Source organism: Anastrepha ludens, chromosome 4 (assembly GCF_028408465.1).
Source record: "Anastrepha ludens isolate Willacy chromosome 4, idAnaLude1.1, whole genome shotgun sequence".
NCBI classification, from domain to species: Eukaryota; Metazoa; Arthropoda; class Insecta; order Diptera; family Tephritidae; genus Anastrepha; species Anastrepha ludens.
The window spans coordinates 40,330,739-40,358,212 of record NC_071500.1 but is presented as its reverse complement, the minus strand read 5'-3'; the positions used below and the strand labels follow the sequence as shown (position 1 = coordinate 40,358,212).

The window sequence follows — 27,474 nt, the reverse complement described above, 5'->3', positions numbered from 1 at the left end:
CACGCACCAACCCATTCGGCTACGGCGTTTGTTTACTTTGACTGATGCAAAAATGAGGAAAAATCTTTGAATGAAGTTTGCTTACTGCTTACACATTTGCCAAAGGTTGACAATTTGATTCTCGGCCTACTTTGATATCAAAAAGAGAGAAAAGATATCTTTTTGACTTATTGCTTTGACAGAAACTTGCCGTTTTTTTTTTTTTTTTTTTTTTCTATTGATGCAAAAATGAGGAAAAATATATGAATGAAGTTTGCTTACTGCTTACACATTTTCCAAAGGTGACGGAGAATCAAAAAAAAATCGATTGTGTTAGAGTTTCGGTGACGCCCCAGCAAAACCTGCGTGCATATGTGTTTGTAACATATAAAAAAGTGTAATTGTGTTAGAGTTTCGGTCACGCAGGTTTTGCTGGGAACACAATCGACTTTTTTTTGATTCTCCGTCACCTTTGGAAAATGTGTAAGCAGTAAGCAAACTTCATTCATATATTTTTTCTCATTTTTGCATCAATAGAAAAAAAACGGCAAGTGGCTGTCAAAGCAATAAGTCAAAAAGATATCTTTTCTCTCTTTTTGATATCAAAGTAGGCCGAGAATCAAATTGTCAACCTTTGGCAAATGTGTAAGCAGTAAGCAAACTTCATTCAAATATTTTTCCTCATTTTTGCATCAGTCAAAGTAAACAAACGCCGTAGCCGAATGGGTTGGTGCGTGACTACTATTCAGAATTCACAGAGAGAACGTCAGTTCGAATCTCGGTGAAAGCAAAATTAATAAAAACATTTTTCTAATAGCGGTCGCCCATCAGCAGGCAATGGCAAAACACCGAGTGTGTTTCTGCCATGAAAAAATTCTCCTCATAAACATATCATAAAACAAAATAAAATAAATGTATAAAAAAATTTTTTTTTGTGATTCGAACCAAGGATTTTAGATCGGAAGCCCACATTGCTAGTCGCTAGGCTATCGCGCTGTGCTGCCGGCGCTGGCCTAAAAGTTATTTTGTTCGTCGCTACGTTTATATGAAACTGGCACTGGCAAACGAATCCATATGTATGAAAGGGATAGAAAATCACACGTACACAAAGTTTTTGGCACGATTTTCCCAACGCTTTTAACAACGTGATTGTAAAGGGGCGTGGTTAGTGACAGTTTAACGGCCACGCGTGGCGGTTACGTGAAGGGTAACGTGACCGCCACTCTTCTTGCTGGGATGTGTTTGTAACATACAAAAAAGTGTAATTGTGTTAGAGTTTCGGTCACGCAGGTTTTGCTGGGAACCGTTCAGAAAGCTGTATCGAACGCAAAATGTATGCATATAAAAAACAACAACTGCGACCGTCTTCTTGTCCGTCAGTGAAAAGATGAGATATGTATACCCTATGATCAAAAAGTACCGGGAAGGTGATGTTGACTGTTTTCTTCGATTGCCAAGGCATTGTGATGTGTGATTCGCTGGAATTGTTCAAGGAATCTAACTCGCATTCAACTCGCGACTGTCGAACAGTTAGAAGACATATTTACATATATATAAGGGTGCATACAAATGTATATACGGGCCGCGGCCACTCGACATGACAAAAATTCAAGATTTATTGTTATAGTGCATATATATTTATAACTTTATTAATTGTAATATTTTCCCACAATACGTATATATGTCCAAATGCATTTCCGCTAACGAAAATGCAACGGAAAGCAAAATAATAGTATTAAGTTTCTTAACTTTATTAATTGTATTCTTTTCCCACAATATGTATCAATATGTAAATTTATTTGTCCAAGTGCATTTCCGCTAACGAAAATGCAACGGAAAGTAAAATAATAGTATTTAAGAAAGTGTAAAATAAAGAAAGACAGCTTATTATTGATTCAACTTTAAAACCGTGTGTTTTATTTATTTAAACACCAACTAGTATATGAAAATTTCTAAACCATTATTTTTAGTTTTCGCGCGGAAAATAAATATAAAGTTAACATATTCCTTGACGTATGTGGTTCTCCAATTGATAAAAAGTGCACCAAAGCATGTGCATATTAGCAGCAAAGAAATAAACTTCCTCTAAAATAAGAGTGCGCCTTTTTTGTAGGCTACTGTGGAGACATTCAGCCTTCGCATGAATCACAAAGTGCCAAACATTTAATATTGAAGAAATCACTAAAGCTTCTGTGAGTTGTGTTGATGTGCAGTATTGTTCATAGCAATAGAGACCGATGCCTCAAATTTTTGAACCAAAATTTTTCAATCAATATGTACTTTTTATTTCGAAGCTTTAACATATATTTTTCGACTTTAATATAAGTATTCATATTCCAAATAATAAGTTGCACTTCATAAAAAAGGTCTAAAAAGATATCTAAGTATATTATGCGGCAGTTTTGTTTATGCTTCATAATTCATAATTTTTGGCACAATGTTGTACCTTTGAATACGGGCGGATTCCTTTTTAGCATTTTTAGCGAATCGTGTGCGAACAACCGCATATGTATTGTACATATACCGTATTTTCCTGAAAGGTAAGAAGTAGGCGGACACAGAGAATGGTTGTTGTTTTTTATATGCCCTGTGTCAAGTGTGCGCAGAAGTTTGTGTTCTGAGTTTGATAGAATGGTGGTAATTTCTCTGCATATTTATATACATATGAGTGAATGTGGGCTTGGCTTTCTTAACAGATATTAGAATGATATTTTCTCAGCAATATACACTAGTCAGAAAAAGTTTGCGTACAGGCAGACTGGGCATTAAACTATTTGAAAAGTAGATTGAGAATAATTCATTTCGATCAGAAAATCGGGTTTAATTTGCATATTGAAATCCAGTTTTAATGCAAATAAAATTTTGAATACAATAAAACAAAAACAAAATAACAAAAGACTCTGACTAGCAGAAAACACTTCTGAAAAAGTTTGCGTAAAAACAAATTAACGAGTTTTCTAATACCACAAAATTGTGGAAACTAATGGCTAAAGCTTATCGGGTATCCTTTCCGTTTTAGAACTTCTGCTAATCGCTTTGGCATCGATTTCACAATTCTTGTTGTCTCTTTTGAGGGAGTTTTATTCCATTCTTCGAGAATCACCCTCTTTATGTCGAGTTTGGATTAAATGTTGTGTTCCCGTATACTGCGCTCCAATAAGTCCCACAAGTGCTCAATAGAATTGAGATCTGGGGATTGTGGTGGTGTACGCAACTGTTTGGCACATTATAAAATACCCATTGCTTCATTATTTCTGCGGTGTGTTTGGGATCATTATCCTGTTTAAAGTGAAACGCATTTTGCAAACCAAGCTTTTGAGCACTTTGCTTAACATTCGCCTTAAGAATGTCGAGATACAATCTTTTGTCCATAATTGTGTCAATGAATTCGAGGTTGCCCACACCAGCACTAGTCATACATCCCCACACCATAACACCACTCCCTCCGTGCTTAACGGTAGGTACTAAGTTTTCTTTATTTAAGCCTGTACCTTTCTTCCTCCAAACCAATTTACGTCTTTTGATTCCAAATACGCAAAATTTGCTCTCATCAGAAAATATCACCTTTTCCCAAAACTCTGTTGTGCTCCTTGGCAAAAGCAATTCACTTCTTCCTATTTACAAGTGATATGTACGGTTTCTTTCGAGCAACTCGACTATGATATCCGCTTTTTTTGAGGATTTTGCATACAGTACCACTACAAATAAACTTATTAAACCTTTCTTGAACATCTTTTGCTATTTGGGAAGATTCGGGAAGAAGTCGGGGATTTTTCTGAACTTCTTTATTAATAACCTCTTTTCTCGGTCACTCAGCTTAGAAGGGCGTCCAGAACGATGCTTACCAACAGTAGAACCTCTTGAATTGTAATTAGAAACTAGAAACTATTCTTTGAATAGAAGAGTGTGTTCTTCCTACGGTATTTCCGATTTCACGCAATGTTTTGCCTCCTTTCCAAAGCTTAACGATTATGTCCCTTTCACCGGAACTAGTTACTTTCCTTTTACCAGCCATTTATCTAAACTTCGAACTTGTGGAGCAATTATAGCAAAAATGCCAACTACGCACAAATAAACACTTTTTTCCACTGTTTTTCTGTGCTTGAATTAGTAATGTGGGAATCCCCTTTTCAGATTTTGTACGCAAACTTCTTCTGTGTCACAGAAGGCTAATTTTGATAATCGATAAAATCGATGATTCCACATTATTTCCAAACGATAAACATTACGTTTAAAATTATAAACAAAAAAACACATAATGGATAAATTTTATTATGAGCAAAGAGCATTGCAAGTACATAGCCGACTGCTTACACAAACTTTTTCTGACTAGTGTACAAAGCTTAGATTTGATTAAAGAGATTAAATATAAGTATGCATGTTTATATGTACATATTTCCTCTTTGATTGATTTATATAAAATCAGTTCATATCCACTGGAAATTATTTTATACCGAAAAGAAATTTCTAAATATCAAATTCAACAAAATCTAAAGCAATTATTACTAAAATAAACTCAAAAATTTTACCAAACTTTTCTGGTTTGAATTGTAAAAAAAATCGTGCAAGGGAAAAAATATGACTTTTTAGGACTTGAACCTGAATTAAATATGCACCACAAAACTCATATGAATCATCCTGTCGACTTTAGCTTTTGCGCCACAAATTAACTGCCTACGAAACTTTCTCAATCACAAATTCATTCGCTTCGCTGTGAGCATGAAAACCGACGAATCCCTTACTAGTGTGTTGAATCCCTTACTACTGTGTGAAAAATCATATGAAATCCCCTACTAGTGTGGTAAACACAGGAAAAAATCTGAAATCCTCTACTAGCGTGCTAAATATCTGATTTCCTCCACTAGTGTGGTAAGTTGAATTTGAAAATCCCTTACTACAAGCAGATAATGTTAATGGCATGAGAAGGAGCAAATGTTAAATGAGCTTTTTTCGAGTACTAATTTGCAGATTCATAGTAAGGGATTTTCAAATTCAACTGACCACACTAGTGGGGGATTGCAGATATTTACCACGCTAGTGGAGAATTTCTATATTTACTTACCACGCTAATAGAGTATTTCATATTTTTTGTTTGTTTTTGTTTTATTGTATTCAAAACTTTATTTGCATTAAAACTGGATTTCAATATGCAAATTAAACCCGATTTTCTGATCGAAATACATTATTCTCAATCTACTTTTCAAATAGTTTAATGCCCAGTCTGCCTGTACGCAAACTTTTTCTGACTAGTGTATATTGCTGAGAAAATATCATTCTAATATCTGTTAAGAAAGCCCAACCCACATTCACTCATATGTATATAAATATGCAGAGAAATTACCACCATTCTATCAAACTCAGAACACAAACTTCTGCGCACACTTGACACAGGGCATATAAAAAACAACAACCATTCTCTGTGTCCGCCTACTTCTTACCTTTCAGGAAAATACGGTATATGTACAATACATATGCGGTTGTTCGCACACGATTCGCTAAAAATGCTAAAAAGGAACCGCCCGTATTCAAAGGTACAACATTGTGCCAAAAATTATGAATTATGAAGCATAAACAAAACTGCCGCATAATATACTTAGATATCTTTTTAGACCTTTTTTATGAAGTGCAACTTATTATTTGGAATATGAATACTTATATTAAAGTCGAAAAATATATGTTAAAGCTTCGAAATAAAAAGTACATATTGATTGAAAAATTTTGGTTCAAAAATTTGAGGCATCGGTCTCTATTGTTATGAACAATACTGCACATCAACACAACTCGCAGAAGCTTCAGTGATTTCTTCAATATTAAATGTTTGGCATTTTGTGCTTCATGCGAAGGCTGAATGTCTGCACAGCAGCCTACAAAAAAGGCGCACTCTTATTTTAGAGGAAGTTTATTTCTTTGCTGCTAATATGCATATGCTTTGGTGCACTTTTTATCAATTGGAGAACCACATACGTCAAGGAATATAATAATTTAGTATTTATATACTATGAGAGAACCAAAAATAATGGATTCGAAATTTTCCCTAGTATCGAAATGTCCGGGGCAGAACTTTTTCATATTTTTTGTTGTTTTTTTTTGTGCCTCTTACTGTAGCTTTTGCGAATACTTGACTCATAGCAGCTGCGGCTGTCCAGCTGTTGGAAGACATATTTATTTCAAAGCGCAACTGCAAAAATAAACGCACTGCGTATTTATCATCGTCACATGACTCGACATCAATTCACGGCGAAAATTAAAAAAAAAAAAATTGTATTTTCCTCTATTTTTTTTATGTAAGTGAAAAAAATTTTGTGTAATAAATTTTACGTATTCGCTTATAATTTCAAGAATAAGAAAATGGTAAAAATCGAATTGGTTTGAAGTGTTGTGTGTTGAGGTGAAAGATGTGTGGTGATTTCAATTTTAGTGTGGGCAAAACTCAGTGTGGTGTCTATAAAGTCGGTGTTCTAAAATCCCTTACTACAAATCTTTAAAATCTCAATTATACTAAAAATTCTTAACAGTAACATTTGCGCCTTCTCATTCCATTAGCATTATCTCATGTAACATTTCTTATAGTTTACAGAGAAAGAATATTAGATAATATTTTGAATTTAGTTCAAGAATTCATTTAGTAACAATTTGAAGTGGTACTTTGTTGAAGAAAAATCTAGGCCGATATGATTTTGAAGCGCATTAAATTCTATTAGTTCTAGAAATTGAAGCATAGGAAGCAAAATTAGTTCTAACCATTCCTAACCAGAAAATATCGTGCTTCCGAATATTGATATAAACTTTCTCAAGTAACGAGGGGTAGAAATCGAAAACGTTTTTTACATTAACAAGCAAGAACCGACTGTTATAGGATGGAATTAGATCAGTGAAATTCAAAAAACGCTAAGCATAACGCACAAATATTTTTTCTGGACACTTTCAAACCTACTAATATGACATGCATAATTGGGCCTCCAAATAAAGACGGCGTATTCCAGTTTCAAACGCACCAGAGAGGTACATATATTAGATAGATTCATTGTGAGGTTTGCACTTCGACCTCATGGCCTTTTGTGCCTTCTACTCATCACAGTACCTCATCCAGACCCAGTTCCCTTATTAAACTCAGGATGGAGCTGGGTTGGATTGAGTGTATGTGCCTTTCTTCTGGCTGCAGTTAGCCAAGATGTCTCAATCTTCTCCGCGCTATAACGCTGCATTCCAGGATAAGATGCATTGGAGAGAGAGGTATATAACAACTTTAGAAAATATGAATCAATAAAGTCCGAACTAAAACGTCGAGCAAAAGCAAGTACAGGATATGATTTTGCAATACTGCAATTTAAATGTCTTTGAAAAGAGAATTTGGAGTCAAATACCACACCAAGATCAATAATTTCACTTCGATTTAATAAAATAGAACCACAAATGTGGTAGGAAGTGGGTAAAAGAGAACAAAATTATATTAAATCTAACTTTTTTCTTTTACACCAAGCAACGAAGTTATCTAAATCAAATTCAGGATTTATAGAGTTCGCTGTACTTTCAATCATCAGCTCCCAAAAATTTAGGAATTATTTAGGAACCAGCATTAAGACCTTTAACAATGTCAGCCTTGAAATCCAACCGAGAATCTCTCTTGCCAACAAGTGCTATTTTGGACTAAGTAGGCAATTGAGTTGTAAAATCCTCTCTCAACGAACAAACCTAATATTCTATATATGACAACATCCGTTGAGGCGTCCCTTGCAGCGTTTGAGAGAACGATTATACGGAAGATTTTGAGACCTTTGCACGTTAGCTACGGAAAATATCGCAGGCGATGGAACGATGAGCTGTATGAGCTTTTCGACGACATAGATATAGCGCAGCGAATAAAGATCCAGCGGCTACGTTGGCTGGGTCATGTCATCCGAATGGATACAAACGTTCCTGCTCTGAAAGTATTCGATGCGGTACCAGCTGGTGGTAGCAGAGGAAGAGGAAGGCCTCCTCTGCGTTGGAAAGATCAGGTGGAGAAGAATTTGGCTTCTCTTTGTGCTTCCAACTGGCGCCGTTTCGCACGAGAAAGAAAGAGGGGGAAATGGCTGTCACGCTTTATTAAACTCGGCCAGAATCGCGTAAACGGTTATCGCGCCAATTAAGAGGACCTAGCATACTCCCCTGAGGTACAACAGAGGACGCAATAAAAAAAAAATAGATGACGCACTATCAACATTTACAACACATTTCCGAGAGCAGAGATAGGATCTAATATAATCCATTATAAAAGAGTGGAGTGAAATCCTAAAGCCCTTAATTTAGAAATTTTATCAAATGCTTTCGAAAAGCCTGTGGGGACAGTGTTAACTTCAACTTTTTTTTTGAAAGATGATAGACAATGTTCAGAAAACACTGCAAGATTTGAAACAGTGGATCTACCTCTCATAAAACCGTGTTTATTTACAGAGATAAACCGGTTAACTACAAAATAAATTTTATCTTTCACTATAAGTTCATTTTTCAATTCAATTTTGAAACCGTAAACAATTTGGCAATTGGTCTATAATAGGCAATATTATTTGTATTGCCACTTTTGAATAATGGTTTAATTGTTGTTACTTTCCGCACATCTATGAACTCTCCACGTTCAAGTAGAGCAGCTTTTAAAAAGAAACAAAGATAGCCCATCTACATCAGATTTTGTTGATGCCTTAAGTTGTCGAATTCCATCTTCAACATCAGAAAGCCAATATTGACTTAGGAATTCATGCTCAAGTGACACTCATGATTCAAATCTGAGTCTACTTGGAAATTTTAACGGAGGAAATCTGAAAAAAGATTACCTGCATATATAGAAGAATAGGTATGCCTGAGTTTCATTATAAAGGGTGGTTAAGTTTAAAGGGCCGGTATTGATTTGGAATAAAATAAATTTTTTTTTTAAATTATTGTCATTTCTCTTTATTAAGATAATATTGGTATGGCTCAATTACGCATGGAACAAAATATTGGCCAAATAGCCGTCGCGGCCTTGGCGGCACACCTCCATCCGATGGTCCAAATTTTTGATGATGCTGAGGTATTCCGTTAATGTGCCGAATTATCTCATCCTTTAGCTCTTGAATTGTTGCTCGACGTACACCTTTTCTTTCAAACAACCCCAAAGAAAGAAGTCCAACGGTGTCGTTGACGTTTAGGTGTGGTTCACATTCAACATCGGCCCTTGAAATTTAACCACCCTTTAGTAGAGAACAGAAGGAATACTTGAACATAATTTTTTGGATTTAACATATCGGCAGAAGGAACTAGGATTTAATTTTGTGTCCAAATCGAATTTAAGTATATAATTTCGCTTTAAAGTGCTATCCAAAGGTTTAAAATTAAAAAAAAAATGTAAATATTTAACTTTATGAACTTAAACTTTTTGAAGTATTTATTTCTCATTTATCTTAAGCTTCAAAATATCTTAACAATTGTCTACTACAACCCCAGTAAATAAGGATTCCCAATGTAGAATATCAAGAGCTAAATTAATTTTATTAAAATGAAAATTTCTAAAACAAAAACGTAGTCACATTATCAGGTGCAGACCAGAGGTAGTCAAAGGGTATGCGCATTCTAGTACAGAGAAATTTATATTATCATTAACAAAAATGTGATCAAGAATTCGAGAAAGACTATTTGAGAAACTATTTATCTGAACCAATCAAAAACTCAAAAAATTGTCAGTCAAATTGGTTTCAGATATACCACTAACATTGTTTTATGTCCAATCTATATATCATCTATACTGGACCATTCAATATTAATAAGATTGAAGCCACCCAGAACACACTCTTCCATCGTACACGGTTCTGGGCTGTTGTTTTTGTGCCGTCCCATGTGATGCCGGCATCTGCTAATTCGCGCAACGTGGACCTTCGCCAGGTGATCTTTGGCCGACCGTGACTCCTGCTGACTTTCCGGTTCCAGTCCAAAGCCATTCTCCTGATGCTATCTGGTAGTTTTCCAAGTATGTGACCCAACCACCGCCACTTTCTACATTTGATTTGCCATAGGATGGACTCCTCATTCGTTGATCACCACAGTGTGTCATTGCTGATGGTGTTCAGCCAGAATATTCTACAGATGATGAGGGGGCATTTGTTGACGAATGATAGTATGCCTCCGTGTGTTGCTGTTGGAGACCAGCTATGTTCCACTTCTTTACAACAATACAGACTTCACATTTAAGCTGAATATTCGCAGCTTAGTGCGCCTGGAGATTTGCGAACTCGCTCAAACTGTATGCATTAACTCGAATGCCACCCTTGCTTTGTTTAGTCTGCAGTTAACATCTTCATGGTGCAGCAAAAGCTTTTGACAAATTCCACCAGCCAACTATTATAGGTCTTGCTTTATTGTGGATGAATCTAATAGCCTCGGTTTTGGCTATGTTGACCTCCAGTCTGATTGCACGTGCCAGCGTGACTCGTCTGTTGTTGTTGTTGTTGTTGTCGTTGTAACAGCATAAACATTCCTCATATTTACATAGGGGGAATGCTGCTGGAGTGGCAGTCCTTGGCCGGATATAAATCCGGGTCGTTTCGGTAACGTAGAACCGACTGTCGTGGAAACGCGTGACTCGTCTCTCCGCCTTCGCTTGCATGTCTGTGAGTTTGGAAGAGAGGAGGCATGTGATCGGCGAAGTCCAGGTTCTCAAGATGTCTGTGAAACTCCATACGATGTCTCTTTTGTGCAGGATCAATTGACTCATAACGTCGTTTAGGACGATGACGAAGAGAAAGGGCGGCAGGAAACAACGTAGAGTCGGACGAGCATTTGAGCACTTATTCCATTCGCCCGGAAACAAAGATTAGCCAGAAACCCATTGGGACTACTTGAGATAAGGTTATTCTCAAAAAGAAACTCGATATGACTGTGAAACATAACGAACTTTTCGATAATTTCTTATAAGGTGTTCGCCAAGTTCTGGTGAAATTGAGTTCCTCATACGTTATCCTTTGGAAGATAGCTCTTTAAGGGAAGCAGTTGCATAAGATGTATTAAACTTTGATACGTCAGATTCTTACTAATGGTGCTTAAATCGGGACACTGAAAGTTAATGATACAAACCAACTATTGCGATTTGAAAGAACGATAATGAGAAAAATCTACGGTCCTATTCGGCTTGAAAACGGCACTTATCGCATCCGTTACAACAACGATATTGAAAACCTTATTGGTGGTGAAAATGTAATACGTTTTATTAAAGCGCAGCGGATTAGATGGATTGGCCACATCATAAGAGAGGCCGACCAAGAAAGAGATGGCTTGATGACGTCGAAGCAGACTTAAGAGCGATGAATGTTCGTAGTTCGAGAAATGAGGCAAGAGAGGGACTGAATTGGAGGAAGATTCTTGGTGAAGCTATGGTCCACCACAGACTGTGAAGCTAAGAGAGAGAGAGAGAGAAAAAGTGTCACCACTTGTGGAGAATTTAATGTTTTAAAAAGATTTAGCCCTCCCTGAATCCCTATTTGTACTAAGTCTTGCTTACTCTTACTTTTAAGTCTTATCTCTTATATATTAATATATCTTATCTTATTCTTCTATCTTGTTATAAATTAAATTAAATGTGACAATAAAATGTTGCTGCCAGCGTTTCCTTGTTTATATTTTTGAATTCTAAATAGTTTTTTTTTATTTGCTTGTAAGAGTTGCAAGTTTAATTTGTTCTTTCATAGCCTATAATTTTGCGAATTCATCAAGTACAGCCGTTGAAACATACCTAAGAATGATACCCAGTTCTCTCCATTGAGATTTTTTTCAATAAAATCACTTACAGTTAGTAACAGAAGTAAGTATACACCGGATACGTTTTCAATTTTCCCCCAATCGATTTCTTCAAACAATCTATTGTAGGTTACAACAAAATTGTGTTTTATTTACATGAATGAAATACAAAAACCATATTTAATCCAAATAATGACAAAATTTTAAAAAGGAACAAAATTATAGCTTTTTATACTAAACTTTATAAAAATTCATGTCTCAAAAGTAAGTATACAGTTCATCATATTATTAATTTGTAAAATCAAAAACATAATTAAAATCAAATCCTAGTATTTGGTAGGATATTCATTAGACTTTACAATCGCTTTAAGTCGTGATGGCATTGATTTCACCAAGTTTTCAGTTACAGCTGGTGGTATTTTATTCCATTCCTCTTGAAGGGCGTTTTTCAGTTGTTCCTTATTTCTAATCGGATGTTTACGTATTTGCCGCTTTAAATATTCCTATAAATGTTCGATTGGGTTGGTATCCGGGGACTGTGGTTGTGTTTTCGCACATTGTATAACAGCCATTCTCGTACAATGTTGGATGTGTGCTTGGAGTCATTATCCTGCTGGAAGATAAACGTTCCATCAAGGCCCAATTTCGTAGCGCTTTCTTTTAAAATGTTTTTCAAAATATTTAAATAACCATATCGGTCCATAATATTTTCCATAAATACCAAGTTTCCAACCCCGTTCGCAGCCATACATCCCCAAACCATCACAGAGCCCCTCCACGCTTCACAGTGCCGGTCATATTGTTTGGATTCAATTCCGCGTTAACTTTTCTCCAAACTTTTTCACGGCCATCAGATCCATAGATACTGGACTTACACTCATCAGAAAATATGTCTTGGTTGCAAAACGTATGGTCATATTTTTCATGAACTTTTACGAATGAAATCCGTTTACTCCGATTGGCACTACTCACGAAGGGCTTTCTCCTAACATTGCGCCCATGATAACCAGCACTATGCAAAACCCGGGGAATAGTTTGGGTGCTTAATTGTTTTCCAGTCTCATTTTCAACTTCAGATTTCAATTTGGGGACACTTATTTTGGGGTTTGTTCTGATTTTCCATACGACTAAGCTTTTTTCTCTGGGACTTAAGAGCGGCGGACGCCCACAATGCTCTTTATTAGTGGTGCTTCCCGCACTTTTATATTTATTCACAATCTCTTGAACTGTAGTAAAACTCCTATCTATCAAACAACCGATTTCTCGCAATGATTTAAATTCCTTGTGATATATTATAATCAGTTTTTTTAAATCATCAGAAAGCTCTTTTCCTCTTGGTGCCATTACAAAAAATGTCGCAAAAATTAATACAAAACGTACTTCGCTAAATTTTTATACTCACTTTAATTATTTCTTTTTAATAGCTTTAACTTTTTTAATCAATACGTAAAAATAAATGCTATGCTAACTGAACAATCGTTAGCTGTATACTAACTTTTGTGACATAAATTTGGCTGGCATCAAAGGCAAAGTAAAGCGTGGATAACGGTACCTAAAATTTACAGCTAAATTAAGGCGCATATGAAAGCTTATCCCAGTACACAATTACCATGTGTAAAATATTTTGATTACATATTAAGGAAAGCGTTAGCGTCAAACAATTCCATAAATCAGGCTCCTGTATACTTATTTATGTCCCCTGTTGCGGATAGAGAGATCTGTTCGAAGTTCAGATAAATGCGGTGTTAACTGCCTAAAAATGCGACCATGTCTTTTGAGGCCAGAGGCCAACCTCCTTTAACCAGATTGCACTTTGAGCAGCGTTAACCCTCTAATTACTTCAAAATTAGTTCTGCAATCAGTTTATAAACTATAATATATTGACCGTTTTCTTGAAAAATTTGAATCTATCGCCCAATAAGGACTGAGTTAATCCTTTGAGGTGTAGTAGCTTTCAAAGTTGTTCAGACTTTACAGCCATTGCAGGCATTGGGAGTAGGCAACTTCATGAGATAATTTTCAGGCGGAGATTTACTCGCATTGTTTACGTTTTGCAACGAACATTTGGGGGCGTTGCACACTGGGGATTTTTGTACTGAGATGCGGAAAAAAGTATACATACCAAAAAATATTTACATTTTTACTACTAACGAAGTTGTATATATTTGTGTATGAAAAGAACATGTTTAAAAACATTATTTTTTAAAACTATTTTTTAAAAAAAATTTTAAAAAATTATGTTTTTTAAAATTCATAAATTTTATTTTTAAAAATATATGGAAAGAACATGATTTAAAACAATGTTTAAAAACTGTTTTAAAAAAATGTTGAATATCAATGTTTTTTCCATATAGAAATATATACTACTGCGTTATTTGTAAAAATATGAAAATTTTTATATGGACTGCCGACAAGTGAATAAATAATGAACAAATATTTATTTTTAATGATTTATACACATTACATATTCATATAAAACATATTTTTTTGCAAATTTTATTCTTGTAAAAGCGCAATTACTTCCTTGCTTAAATCACTGTGCTTTTTCTTATTGAAAGAAGGTGTCAAATGTGATATCAACGGGTCTGATGTCACCATCATTCGGTGCATGATGTCTTGATTCGTGGCAATTCTGCTGCATTTTCTGGAGTGTCTGAGTCTATACTTTTTGTAGTCTTTGTTTCGACATTCCTGAGCCTCTTCAGACAATATACCCACAGGGAAAATACAATTTTCCATTATATCCTTACCGTGTATGAGAATTTTATGGAGAGTAGTTGGCATATTGTACCATTCATACAAAGTAACAAACTTTTTTGCTGTCTCCATACAAAAATCTCCAAATTTTGTTGGGTTCACTGGCTCACGTATGGTTATGGCTTCAAGAATAACAGCAAATCTTTTAATTAAATCTTCGTCCAAACCTGTTATTTCAGAAACTAAGGTTGGATTGGCAAAGAATCTTCGTGACGTGTTTCCGGAATTTGTTGTGCCGGATCCTTGCTTGACAGTATCAACCTGTATCCCAATTTTTTCTTTTAGCTCTCGTTTTATCAATTGTTTTCTGGCTTCTTTTATTGGGCGAGTACGTGAGTCGACTCGTCCTCGTTTAAATTCCATATTATAGGCTACATGCAGAAGACACTCCATCAGCTTGATACGAGCATGGAGAGGTGACATGCCGAATTTCAGTGCTTCTTCATTTACGGGCCTGGATTGAACTTCTTCAATTTTATTCATTTTTGAGGTTGTTGCTCCACAAATAAAACAAGAAGATGCTGCAAATGTTTCTGTCACAAACTGCGCTGTTTTACCGCCAATCATCGAAAAATATAATTGATGTTTTACTTTAAATTCACGATTATTTACTGTGACTTCGGTTTCTCTGAGCTTCGATATTTCCTCATCTACTTTTCTCTTTTCGTTTCGTATAACTTCAGAAGTCTCTTTAACATATGAAAACTGTAATGTTCTACAATACTGTGTGGAGGAAGCTTTATCATTAATCCACACTGATTGATTTATGTTGTCACTTCGTGATAATTTTAGTGGTACTACAGATGTCATATATAAATGAGAGTCAGACACTTCTTCCGTTGAAAAACTTTGGAGATACTCACTTTGTCCCGAGGCTCCATCAGAACCCCATTTAGAGTATAACGTGAGATTTTCGCTTGTAATTTGGCTTATCTCGTTTATTGATTTAGTCTCTAAAATTCTTTTAGTAGTGTGATCCAAAAGCTTTTGTAAGGGTACACTTGCTGAACTTTCAGTAATAAATATGCCTTCTGGATAACTTTTAGTCTTTTCTTCCGAGAGTGCTTTGTAAGATACAAGTATGTTATATCCTTCACGTTGTAACCAGTGCATAAGATACTCATATTTTTCTTTTGTGAGTTCTAGCTTTGTAAACAAACCAACTGTTTTTTTTGGGGCAAATTTTCTGATCAGCTTTCGAAATATTAGATGTAGAAGCAAAATCAATCACTTTTTGGGGAAACATAGCACGTACTTCATCCCTTTTATATCGCTTAGCACGATCACAACACTCGTCAAAGGATTTTCGTGGACGACCAGTTTTAGAGCTGGTAGAAGGTTCACACTCATCATTACTTAAGTCAATTTTAAAAGTTCCTTCAAGCCAACTTGCGTTCTTACTTTCAAATCGCGATTTTGAGCGCTTAGAATCCAACCACCTTCGTTTGAATTGAGAGTAAAAACGTTTGTACACTGCATCCACAATACGGTCACTTTTATGTTCACTTATGACAATGTATGATTGTTCCAAAAATAATTTTAATTTTCTCCTATCGTTGTCACATTCCAGAAGCTTCGTGCATAAATCCGCGTATGAAATGGTGAAACTTTCCATTATATATTTGTTTACATTGACAAACGCAGTAAACAGTATAATTATTACGATTCACAGATTATTATTAATATAAACCAGCAAATATTTACGCACAGGATACATGATTTAAATTTATTTGGGTTTTAGCAAACAAGTGTAGAAATGCATTTGAAGCATTTTATTATTGATAATTTGTACATTTGTATACAGGCGCTAGTTCAAAGTGGACGAAATGGGAAAAGGGAAAGGGAAAGAATTTGATAAATTTAAATCACGAATCAAGTCGCTAAGCTGTGCTTGCGAAAATCCTTGTTTCATACAACTACTTTCTTCGAACTCGCTTTCACTGCTGCTTGCTTGATTGTCAGAATTCTCTAACATTTCAATGTCATTACAGTTAGCAGAAGATGGTCCATGTATCGCAAAGATTCTACACAAGACTTACACACAATATTGGGCACCCAATATTTATTCTTTTGTACATACTTTATCCCAAAGTATGCTTGGTAGGTTGTTTTCACAAACTCTGTGATCTGTTTTCTTTGCTTTTGCGAACAAAATTTGCCACATATGTATATAACAAAAACTGTTGCAATCGTTAACACAAGGTTTTCGTGACGAACTCATATTTTCGAGACAACTTTAAAACTGAAAAATGACACTAACTGATAACTTCTGAGTCTAACAGCAGAAAGTGTTGTACCTAAATATGCAAACAGATAACGAAACCGTAGTTAGGTTTAATCAAATTAGTGCAACTGTAGGAGGGCACTTTAAATTTGTTTAGTAATTTTTAATTTTGCGTTTATCTCAAGAACCAGAGTCAATTCAAAAAATGTAATTTCATACTCAATATATGTATATAATGATGCTAATAGTGCTAATGAAAACCATTTTGTAATTATTGCCGCAGATTTTTTTTTTTTTGTTGCCCTGTGTTATCATTGCCAAAAAATAATCAGTGGCGCCTGGTGGCACCTGCAATTGGTTAAAACTGAAAGAGACGCTATTAAGGAACACGTTGATACTAGTTTCTGACCGTAGGTAAATGTAGCTCAACTTGCAGATCCAAGAATATGAAGGAATATGATTTTTTTTTTTTTTTTCGTAAAATTAATTATAAATAGATAATCAAATGCTTCACAGCCTTTGTTCTTCCGGCTAAAATATATAAAAATATCGAACCCTAAATGAAAAATAAAAAATTCGAAGTCGGCTCAAGCAAAAGGAAAAAAACCACCTTGGGCTTTGAAGTTTTCTCTTAGTCAGTTCAATACTATAAAACAATTATACTTTTGACATATCTATAAAAAAAAACTGTAAGTCGGAATTTAGTAATTCTTTTTGATTTTATTGTTGGTTCTATTCTGGAATTTAGAAATACCATTAAACATTGCGTAGGTGGTATGTTGCAAATTTGACTTTTTTCCGCAAAATCCCCAGTGTGCGTTGCAGTAATTTATTTTTCATTGTTACAAATATAGGCTCATTTTCCACTTTAGCTAAATTTAATAATAAAATTAATGCTTTCTCCATATCATATAGTTACGTGGCTATAGTTACGTTCCCGCTATCAACTGTATACGATGTTTATTCATCATCCCGCTCAATTTTCACAATTTTGTTCGCTTAACGCTAATCAATTTAGGCTGCCCATCCGTCCGTGTGCATGATAGTACGAGCAAAAACTAATATATTTCAATGAAAATTGGTACATACTACATATAACTCTTTGTCCAAAGCAGCTGGTACAGCAAATAAAGGGTTTTCCAATAACAGATGTTACAGGTGAATGGATTGAGCTATCGAGAGATGATTAACGATTTTTTATGGCCGGAATTGGATGGTATTGATCTGGACAACGTTTATTTTCAACAAGACGGCACTACGTGCCACACAAGCAACGAAACCATTCATCTTTTACCATTCATAAGTTTCCGGACCGTGTTATCTCTCGAAGAGGTGATCACAATTGCCCACCGAGATCTTGTGATTTAACACCGTGTGACTGTTTTGTTGGGGCGACGTGAAAGAGAAGGTCTACGCCAGCAGCTCAGGGTCCATTCAAGACCTCAAAGATGGAATTCGTGAAGCTATCGAGGACATAGAGCAGCCACTTTGCAATTCGGTTATAGAAAATTTCACGAAAAGGATATTGTCCTGTAAGCGTGATCGTGGTGGTCATTTGGCGTGTTTTGAGTGTTTGGCCGAGCTCCTCCTCCTATTCGTGGTGTGCGTATTGATGGTGTTCCACAAATGGAGTGACCTACAACTTCAAGCCGACTCCGAACGGCAGATATTTTTATGAGGAGCTTTTTCATGGCAGAAATACACTCGGAGGTTTGCCATTGCCTGCCGAGGGGCGACCGCTATTAGAATGATGTTTTTCTTAATTTTGGTGTTTCACCGAGATTCAAACCAAGGTTCCTCTGTGAATTCCGAATGATAATCACACACCAACCCATTCGGCTACGGCGGCCGTCGTGGTGGTCATTTGCCCGATGTTATTTTCCACTATTAACGACATACCTTCCTCTTTATAATGAAATAAACATCCGATCATTTATATTAAAAAATAGCATTTTTCTTTGAATATCAAACTAACATCTCTTATTGGAAAACCCTATAGAATGGTCACTTCCCATATAACGGTAATTTAAAAAAAAATAATGGTGGAAAATTCCTCAACTTTGATACGAAAGATGAACCCGGAAATACGACGGATGAAATTGTGAAAAATGGGAGGTGCCAGGCCCAGTAATGGGTAAATGCATGTATCTCGAAAACGTTTTAATAAAACTCACCAAAACTTGTATTGCTCCTCATCTTATTTAAAATTGACATAATTATAATGAGATCGGATAGAAACCGCGCTCACTTCTTGTTCTTGTTAATATTTCTGTTCGCCTGTCTGATGTTACAAACTATAACTCTCATTATCCATGCATTTGTTTCATTTCAAAAATTAATAGCCAGCCCAAATTAAATTTTACTAAAATATGCGCGGGTACATATATAAAATTCGGTTCGGACCGTGTTCTTATTTTAAACTTTCTTGAGTGAAGTAGTTTTAAAAATACCTTTTGTGTACGTGTTTGTTCTATACTTTTAGAGATCCCGCTGTAAATGCACTCAAGTTCTTAGATGTGGTGAACATGAAGGATACGTCGCAAAAATCGCATTTTTACAAAAATACGCTAATGGAAGCGATGCCGCTGATACCGAGGGTAAATAGCTTATGCAGAACTTGTATTATTTATTATGTATATGTACATATATACAAGTGTATTATGTAATAATACGTTCACATATAAGTAGATGATCTACTTTTTCGCGCTTAACTCAAAATCCGTAATTAAAAAGCGCGATTTCCTATACAAAATTTCTCTCCCAAAATCTGAGATTAAAAAATAATCCTAGATAATAACGATACTTTTCGACATACAACCTGTTTTCTGTGTTATCGATAATTATTATTACGAATGTAAGGAGAAACATCAAAATAAAAACAAAATGAAATGGATGCCGGCAAAGAAAACAGGTCTGTTAGCAGAATTCTAATAAAATTTGTATTAAATATTATTAATTAGGGATTCAGTTTACAGAGAAAAGCGTGTGCCCATAAACGTTTTGTCCTCCTTTTACTTATTATAAAATGTAATATAGAATTTCCTACGCGCATTGCTGCCATAATTTTTAGCAACCTCAGTAAACGTCGCCAACGGTTTATTATTAGCAGCCAATTAATTGCGCAATTAAATTAGCTATTCCTTCTCCTTGTATTTTCTTCATATCGTTAATAATAACACGGTGTGACAAAAAAAAAAAATTAAATATACTTTTATGGAGACCTAGCACGATTTGTGGCTATAGAAAAACTAAAAAAAATGGTATAGGAGAAATTTCCAATACACCCCCAAAATCTCGTTTTATGGCCATAAAACCGTTTTTCAGTAGGTTGATGTGAACAATCCCTCCTAACTTCGCCAATTTCCATCCGATTTCGAATTTGTTTTTTTAGTTCGAAAGAACAAAAACAAGCCTTTTTGACAGTGTGTTGACAATTTTTCTGAAATGACAACTGACGAGACTGTAGACGGAAGTATTCGGAATTTTTTTATTTTTTCTCTATTTTTTCAACTTTGACATCATTTTTGCGTTATTATCCGATATTGAGGATGTTTTTTTAGTACACTACTGTTATAGTAAATTTAATTCTGCGTCGAATGAGCTATATTTGACTGTAATTGAATTAAAATTAATAGAGTTGTGTGAGTTTTAAGATTTTATTTTTTGTTTTGATTGTTCACATCAACCTACTGAAAAACGGTTTTATGGCCATAAAATGAGATTTTGGGGGTGTATTGGAAATTTCTCCTATACCATGTTTCTTAGTTTTACTATACCTACAAGTTGTACTAGGTCTCTATAAAAGTATATTTTCACTGTCGCACAGTGTAATTAAAGAAACCAAAACAGTGAAATATTCAACCAAAAAAATGTCTATGAAGAAAAACCTCTCAAAGCAGTATTGACATCTGATTGTCAATTTTGCAGGTAATCTGCCATATGTGAACGGGTAGATTAATTTAGTGGATTTGTAGGTGATTAATGCATATGTGAACGTTTTATAAGTGTGTGTATGCTTTGGGCGCCACTTTGGTTAAAACGCATGGAATACTAAACGCGCTTGTATATGAAATACCAAAGAACCCAGCCAGCAGAAGTGAAAAACTCACTTTAAAAAACAAATCATTATTGCAACAAGTGTAGTGACCGTAAAAGTTAAAGGAACCACTATTAAACTGGCATTGCTAAAATATTATATCTTGTTTTCCGTGAAGTTGAGGGTAATTAAACCCGAATGGTTGACCGAGTCAGGTGTTTTTTGAATGGCAAAATAAAATTTTGACACGTTTATGAGACATCAATTGCATGGCACATAAAAGTACCTGCAGCCACAAGATGACTATTCCTAGCTACACTCATACACTTTTTATAGCTGGTGTTGGTTGGCATTTTATGGCTAGCAAATTTTAGATAGCGTATACAGATGCAAACAAAAAATATGTTCCAGAAAATAAACACAAAATATTTATAACTAAGAAAATCTACTAAACGGTAGATGTAGTTAACGCTTAGAATTTTAATTTCAGAAATTGTGGTGGCAAAATGTGTGGCCAATGTTGCAGGCCGAAATTAGCAACGGTGAAGTGCTGGCGGTTGTCTTACAACCGACCATTAGACTCATACAAGAGGCATCGCCAAGTGAATACGAGTCGATTATGGCGCCGACAATGAAGTGAGTAGAAACAATTTTATTTTTTATTTATTTTAAATTATTTGAAACTTATATTCAGATATTTGAAATCATCTTATATACAATATTTGCATGAATGGTTTGCAACAAGAAAATTGTAAATCGGAAAAGCGGAAAAATACGAAATTCCTTCAGAGGTTTAAATTAATTACATTTCCGTTTTTGTGCTTGGTGAATTACTTTGGATTAGACTCCGACCAAAGTAGCACGTGTGGAAAGAAAGGTTTATTATGGATTTGAAATTATTGATAATGCTTTAAGGTCTCCATATAGAAGCACTCTCCAAGGAGACTGTAGAGGTTAGGCAAAAAAATTATAAATGTTTCACCCGTTGAACAAACTGCAACAGATATCGCCTACTGTAAATAGCTCTGATCTTTTGACTTTTTCTTCGTGCTTTGGTGTATTATCAGCTGAAGTTTTAGAATTGTTCTTTTCGGTATATTAATATTAACATTATTTTTATTACTTCGTTACATTTGGTCAGTCAACAGTTGTACCTAATAACGTAAATCAATGGAGATAGATATACTACATACATATGTTTATATCAAAATGTTCAGAACGATGAGAAGAGCCGATTTATTCATGTATGTATCACTCTTTGTTCAAGGAAGTACGGCAATTAAAATGGCCGATGGCCACCCACGTCTCATGAAATGGTAATTTTTAAGCAAAATTTAAAAAAAAATGTAATTTGGACTAACGGTTAATTTAACTCATAACATTCAGAAACTATTTATGCACTGAAGCAAAACATCGATATTTTCGATGCATCGATGGCTTTCCGACATCCCTAAAATACGCTTACACCCTTTGTTATGAGGAATTAAGTTTTTTCATAATCCTATGAATTATTTTTTCTTATAGCATCGAATCTGCAAAGCAGGCACCGTTAGCTTAACGAAAAATAGAGTATGCTTAAGGCTGATAGAAAAATAAATATGATTACAGTATTTTATAAAGAATGCCTGTAGGAATAACAAAAGTTATTTTTTATAAAGATAAACTATGAAAATCAATTCTTTATGTTTGAATTAAAATAAATGGGGTTTATGCAGATTCCTGCTGCGTACATACTCCCCTCGTTTGAAGGCGTAGGCTTTCAACCAAATCTGTTTCAACCGGAAGTCCTGCAATCTTAGTTATAGCCCGTTTTACTGGCCCATTTGCAGTTTTAATGATTGCTGCTCTAACATATCCGTCAGCGCCACTGAAGGTGTGTTCAACTCGACCCAGACTCCATTTTAAAGGCGGTTGGTTGTCGTGCTTTAAAAGCACCATAGCACCTTGTTTTATGTTTGCCATAGAGGTTCGCCACTTACACCTCTCTTGCAGTAAGGATAGATAGGCAGTGCTCCACCTTTGCCAAAAGATTTGCTACATCTGACAAATTCGCTGCCACCGGCTTAGACGGTTCATATTTAGATGCGTTTCAATTGGTTCTTCTACGGTTGGATTGTTTGGATTTTCTGTAATTGGACAAAGGGGACGAGAATTTAAAATAGCTGAAATCACACAAATTAAAGTGCGAAGCTCATCTAAAGTTAAAATAGAGACGCCAACGGTGCGATAGAAATGAAGTTTTGCGTACTTGACCGCAGCTTTCCATAAGCCGCCAAAATGGGGCGAGAGGGGGGGAATAAATTTTCAGTCTATTTGATTTTCAATGCAAATTTCAGCTACTGCTCTATTGTGATTTTGATCGGCGAATAGTCTTCGCAGCTCTTCTAATTCATTTTTCGCCCCACCAAATTTGTAGCGTTATCAGACCAAATAGTGCTTGGTTTGCCTCTAATGCGGATAAATCGTTTGAGTGCAGCAATGAACGATGACATCGATAAATCTTGAACAAGTTCAAGATGACACGCTTTCGTTGAAAAACAAACAAAGATGCATAAGTAGCATTTCGCGGGTGGCCGGTTGCGCACCTCACATTTGTATCGGAGTGGTCCACAATAGTCAACACCAGTTGTATTAAAAGGTCTAAATGGTCGCACACGGCCTGTTGGAAGTTGACCTGCAATTTGTTGCACTACCCTCGGCTTAAAGCGGAAGCACCTCAAGCATTTATTAATGATTTCTTAAACTATTTTGCGGCCACCAATAGGCCAAAACTGCTGACGGATTGATGCTAATAAACTCTGCGGTCCTGCATGCAATAGTTTACGATGATAGGATTCAATGAGTGTGTATGTGATTGGATGCTGCTTAAGTAGCAAAAGTGGATGTTTTGCCTCGATTTCTAAATCCGCGTAATGAACCAAAATCGTCAATAAATGGATTGAGTGACAGTAAATGGTTGCAGGAAGGCAATTGTTTATTTTCTTTCAGTACTTTATATTATGATGATGGATATGCCTAATAAGCAGCAGTGTACCACCCTTAATGTCGTCGACTGTGAGTGATCCAGCTGATGGTAAAGTTCCTTTTGATTTAATGTGGCAAAATTTGTAAACGTACGCAAACACACGATGTAATTTGCTGAATGAATTTTGGAACTTGCAACCGTAAGTTGCATCGATTAGAGTTGCAGCAATTAAAACATGGCGCCGTCTTTCTGGAAGATTAGATAATAAATCCAATCCATTGGCCAAGCAATACGCTGAATCAAATTGGAGAAATAAAGGCCAGTTAGCCCAAAGGGTGTTATTTAGTAGTTCTTTTGGAGTGCACCCGCACGAAAGAATATCCGCAGGATTCAGTTCAGTTGGAATGTGATGCCAGTTCATGCCTGATGTAAGCGATTGTATTTTAGCTACTCGATTTGATACGAATATATTAAAATTACTGGGAGCAGATCGTAGTCACGATAATGCAACCAATGAATCCGACGAAGAATGGCACTCATATGATAGTTGGCTATTTTCCAAAATATTTGAAACCAATTCCGCTAACAGCAACGCAGCAGAAAAGTCGAGTTTCGGAACCGTGATCGACTTCAAAGGTGTAACTCTGTACTTGGAACATAGAAGATGTATTTTGTTGACGCCGTGCTTTTCAACGCGTGCATAAACACAAGCACCATAAGTGGATAAACTGGCTCCACAAAAGGCATGAATTTGAACGCGAATGAAAGTTGACCACACAAGTCCAACCAAATGGACTGTAGCGATTGCGGCAGGCTTCCATCCCGCACCAGTTTTTCCTTCCATAAGGCTTGCATGAAGATCTTCAACTTTGTGATAAGTGGGGATATTAAGCCAAGTGGATCGTAGAACCGCGCTATGACTGAAAGAATAGATCGCTTTGTAATTTTCTGCGAATTCAAATTTGGTGTGAAACTGAAAAGAAAGTTGTTTGAGATACGTTCCCATACAAGACCAAGTGCCTTTGTCACATCGGTACCGTCATGATATTTTATGAATTTTTTGCAATTACTTTCGTCTTCATTTTTCAAAACATCAACTTCATTAGAACACCATTTTCGAATTGGAAAGCCTCCTCGTAGGAGTAGCTGTCTGATCTCTTGCTTCATTTGTATGACCGCCTCGATGGAATCACAACCAGATATCAAATCATCCACTTATAAATCTCTTCGAATGATTTTAGCGCCGACTGAAAATGATTCCTACTCATCAAGTGTAAGTTGATGCATAGCTCGAATAGCTAGGAAAGCAGCAGGTCTCGTTCCATATGTGACCGTGTTTAACTTGTATGTCTTGGTTTGCTCTGATGGGTCGTCGCGCCAAAGAATGCACTGCAACTGGTCATCAGGGCTATTAATTTTAACGCAGCGGTACATTTTACATATGTCGCCACATAGTGCAACTTTAAAATGTCTGAAGCGCAGCAAGATGTTAAAAAGTTTTGGCTGAATGATTGGCCCTGGTAGCAACAAATCGTTTACCGAATACCCTGAAGTAGTTTTAGCAGACCCGTCAAAAACCACACGCAGTTTTGTAGTGGTACTGTCTTGCTTTTTAACGCAGTGATGCGGTAAGTAGTAAACTGATTTGTCTGCTTCAAATGATGCCAGCGACATATGACCAAGATCCTTATACTCCTACATAAATTCCGAAAATAATAATTTTGTGGATTCCTCCTTTTGGAGTTTTCTTTCTAGCGCCCTGAATCTACGTAAATCTTCATAATTCGATTCACCAAGAGCATCAAGATCAGATTTAGGTGGTAGTCTAAGTGAGTAAGTCCCCTGAAGGCAAACGAAGAAAATTGAAACTGGTGAATGATGAGATCGAAGTTGAAGTTGATTTGCGAACCGGGTTGCAACGAAATTTAATTGATACGCAGATTCTAAAATAGCGCGACAAGGAATTAATGTACCAGCACGATTTTTTACTAAAATAATGGCCGTTGCTAAGAGCACACAATTATTAGACATATTTTTCGAGGCTAACTGGCGATTGGTTATAGGCGATGCCACAATTGGTTTTGGTCCGCTATCTTGCTTGCTATTTAAATGCAACAAAGTGTTATGTTTTGCTTGGCAATACCTGCAATTGCCAGATTTGCATTGCTTGATACACACTACGTAGGCAATTTAAGTACAAAGCAAATTTGGAGAAAGATTCAAAAAAGAAGTGCAACCAGTAATGAAATGCTCTTTGGAATCACAAAAAATACAGAGTGGAGTGGGCTTGCCACCACCTACAGTAACAAGTACGCTTGCTTTTGGTTTTTCTTGAGATACAATATTTTTCACCTGTTTGCTAGGTGCCTGTATGACCATAGCGTTTTCCAAATTCTCCATCATGCGGCATCTTTTTTCCAAAAACGTTAACATATCAATCCAAGTAGGTAATTTCTGTGCAGATAAATTCTCTTCCCATTTCTTGTGCGTTTCTCGATCCAGTTTACTTGTGATGAGGTGAATGACTAAGCCATTATATATCTCTTCGGTTGTTGCTAAAGTTTGCAGCGCTCGAAGATGTGCATTTACTTGATCGCTTAATTTTCATAACCCATCTGATGCGCCCATTTCCTTACCTTGTACCCCGAAAATTGCCTTTATGAGTGCCTGGAAATGAAGTAATTTATTATCAAAACGTACTTTTAAAAATCTAAAGCTTTGTCATAATTCTCTTCACTGAGCTCGAGTGAGCGCACAGTGTCTAAAGCTGCATCACTGAGACTGGCGATCAAGTACAGCATTTTTTCTAATTTGGACATCTCCACGTCTTTGTCTATTGCTGAAGTAAATGTGATGAAAAACGATTGCCAGTCGAGATAGGAGCCACTAACAACTGGAATTTAAGCTCAGGTAGCCTGGATCGGCGTTGTAACTGCTGCGGTGTAATGTCGTCCCAGGAGAATTGTCGTAGTGTTGAAGAGTGCGCGCCAGATGACTTATGTTTTGTGTTCAGCCAACGATTAATTTTTGCCTCTACCTCAATATACACCTTGGAGAAATTTTTGTCAGCATCAGACTCAAATTCCTTACGTTCCAATAGCTTAAGTGTTGATCGTGCTTTTTCGAAGTTTGCCTGCAAACGCTCAGCATGTTTAAGTCGCGCAGAAAGTTCGGCCTCATCTAAGCTTTTTAGCATAGATGACTAGATGTGAAACTCTTTTTCTCGTGAGAGCGCTGAAAAATGTGCATTTTTTATAACATCCGTCAGTAATGCCACACCGGAAAAAACATTGAATGAGTATTTTTTAAACAAAATTGGGAATTTTTAGTTTCCACACCCCCATTGAGGTTAGTGTATGGCGTGCGGTTGCCCAGTAGCCTTATATCCCCCATACACACCTACATACATATAATAAAAATAAGCTCAATCAGCATAAAATACGTAAATAAGCTAAAAAATCAAAAATATTTAAATGGAGTTATTCAAAATTGATATACTATAGCATATAATAACCATAAAGTAATGAACTCGAAAATGTATAAATAAATACATAAAATATTGCAATTTTTAATATAAGAATAAACAGATAACCTTTGTAGTATGTTTGCAAAATATTTCAAACTCAAGTTCAATTCTCTTACCTACACTTTTTAACCATAAAATACATACTTACATATGTACACATGACGAATTAAAAGCAGAAGCCGAAAAATATAAAAAAAGCTTTGGCAAATTCTACAAACCACCTTCAAATTAAATTAAAATACTTA

General features: G+C 35.8%; 1 protein-coding gene across 1 annotated transcript in view; it reads left to right on the top strand.

Moving 5' to 3' along the window:
- The window catches only part of LOC128861796 (SCY1-like protein 2), a 156,188-nt gene that overhangs the window by 87,074 nt on the left and 41,640 nt on the right, over window positions 1-27,474 (top strand). Inside the window, exons 9-10 of the mRNA XM_054100173.1 lie at window positions 19,185-19,299; window positions 21,229-21,374. Of these exons, the coding sequence (XP_053956148.1) occupies window positions 19,185-19,299; window positions 21,229-21,374 (261 nt within the window). The remainder of the gene's footprint in view (window positions 1-19,184; window positions 19,300-21,228; window positions 21,375-27,474) is intronic.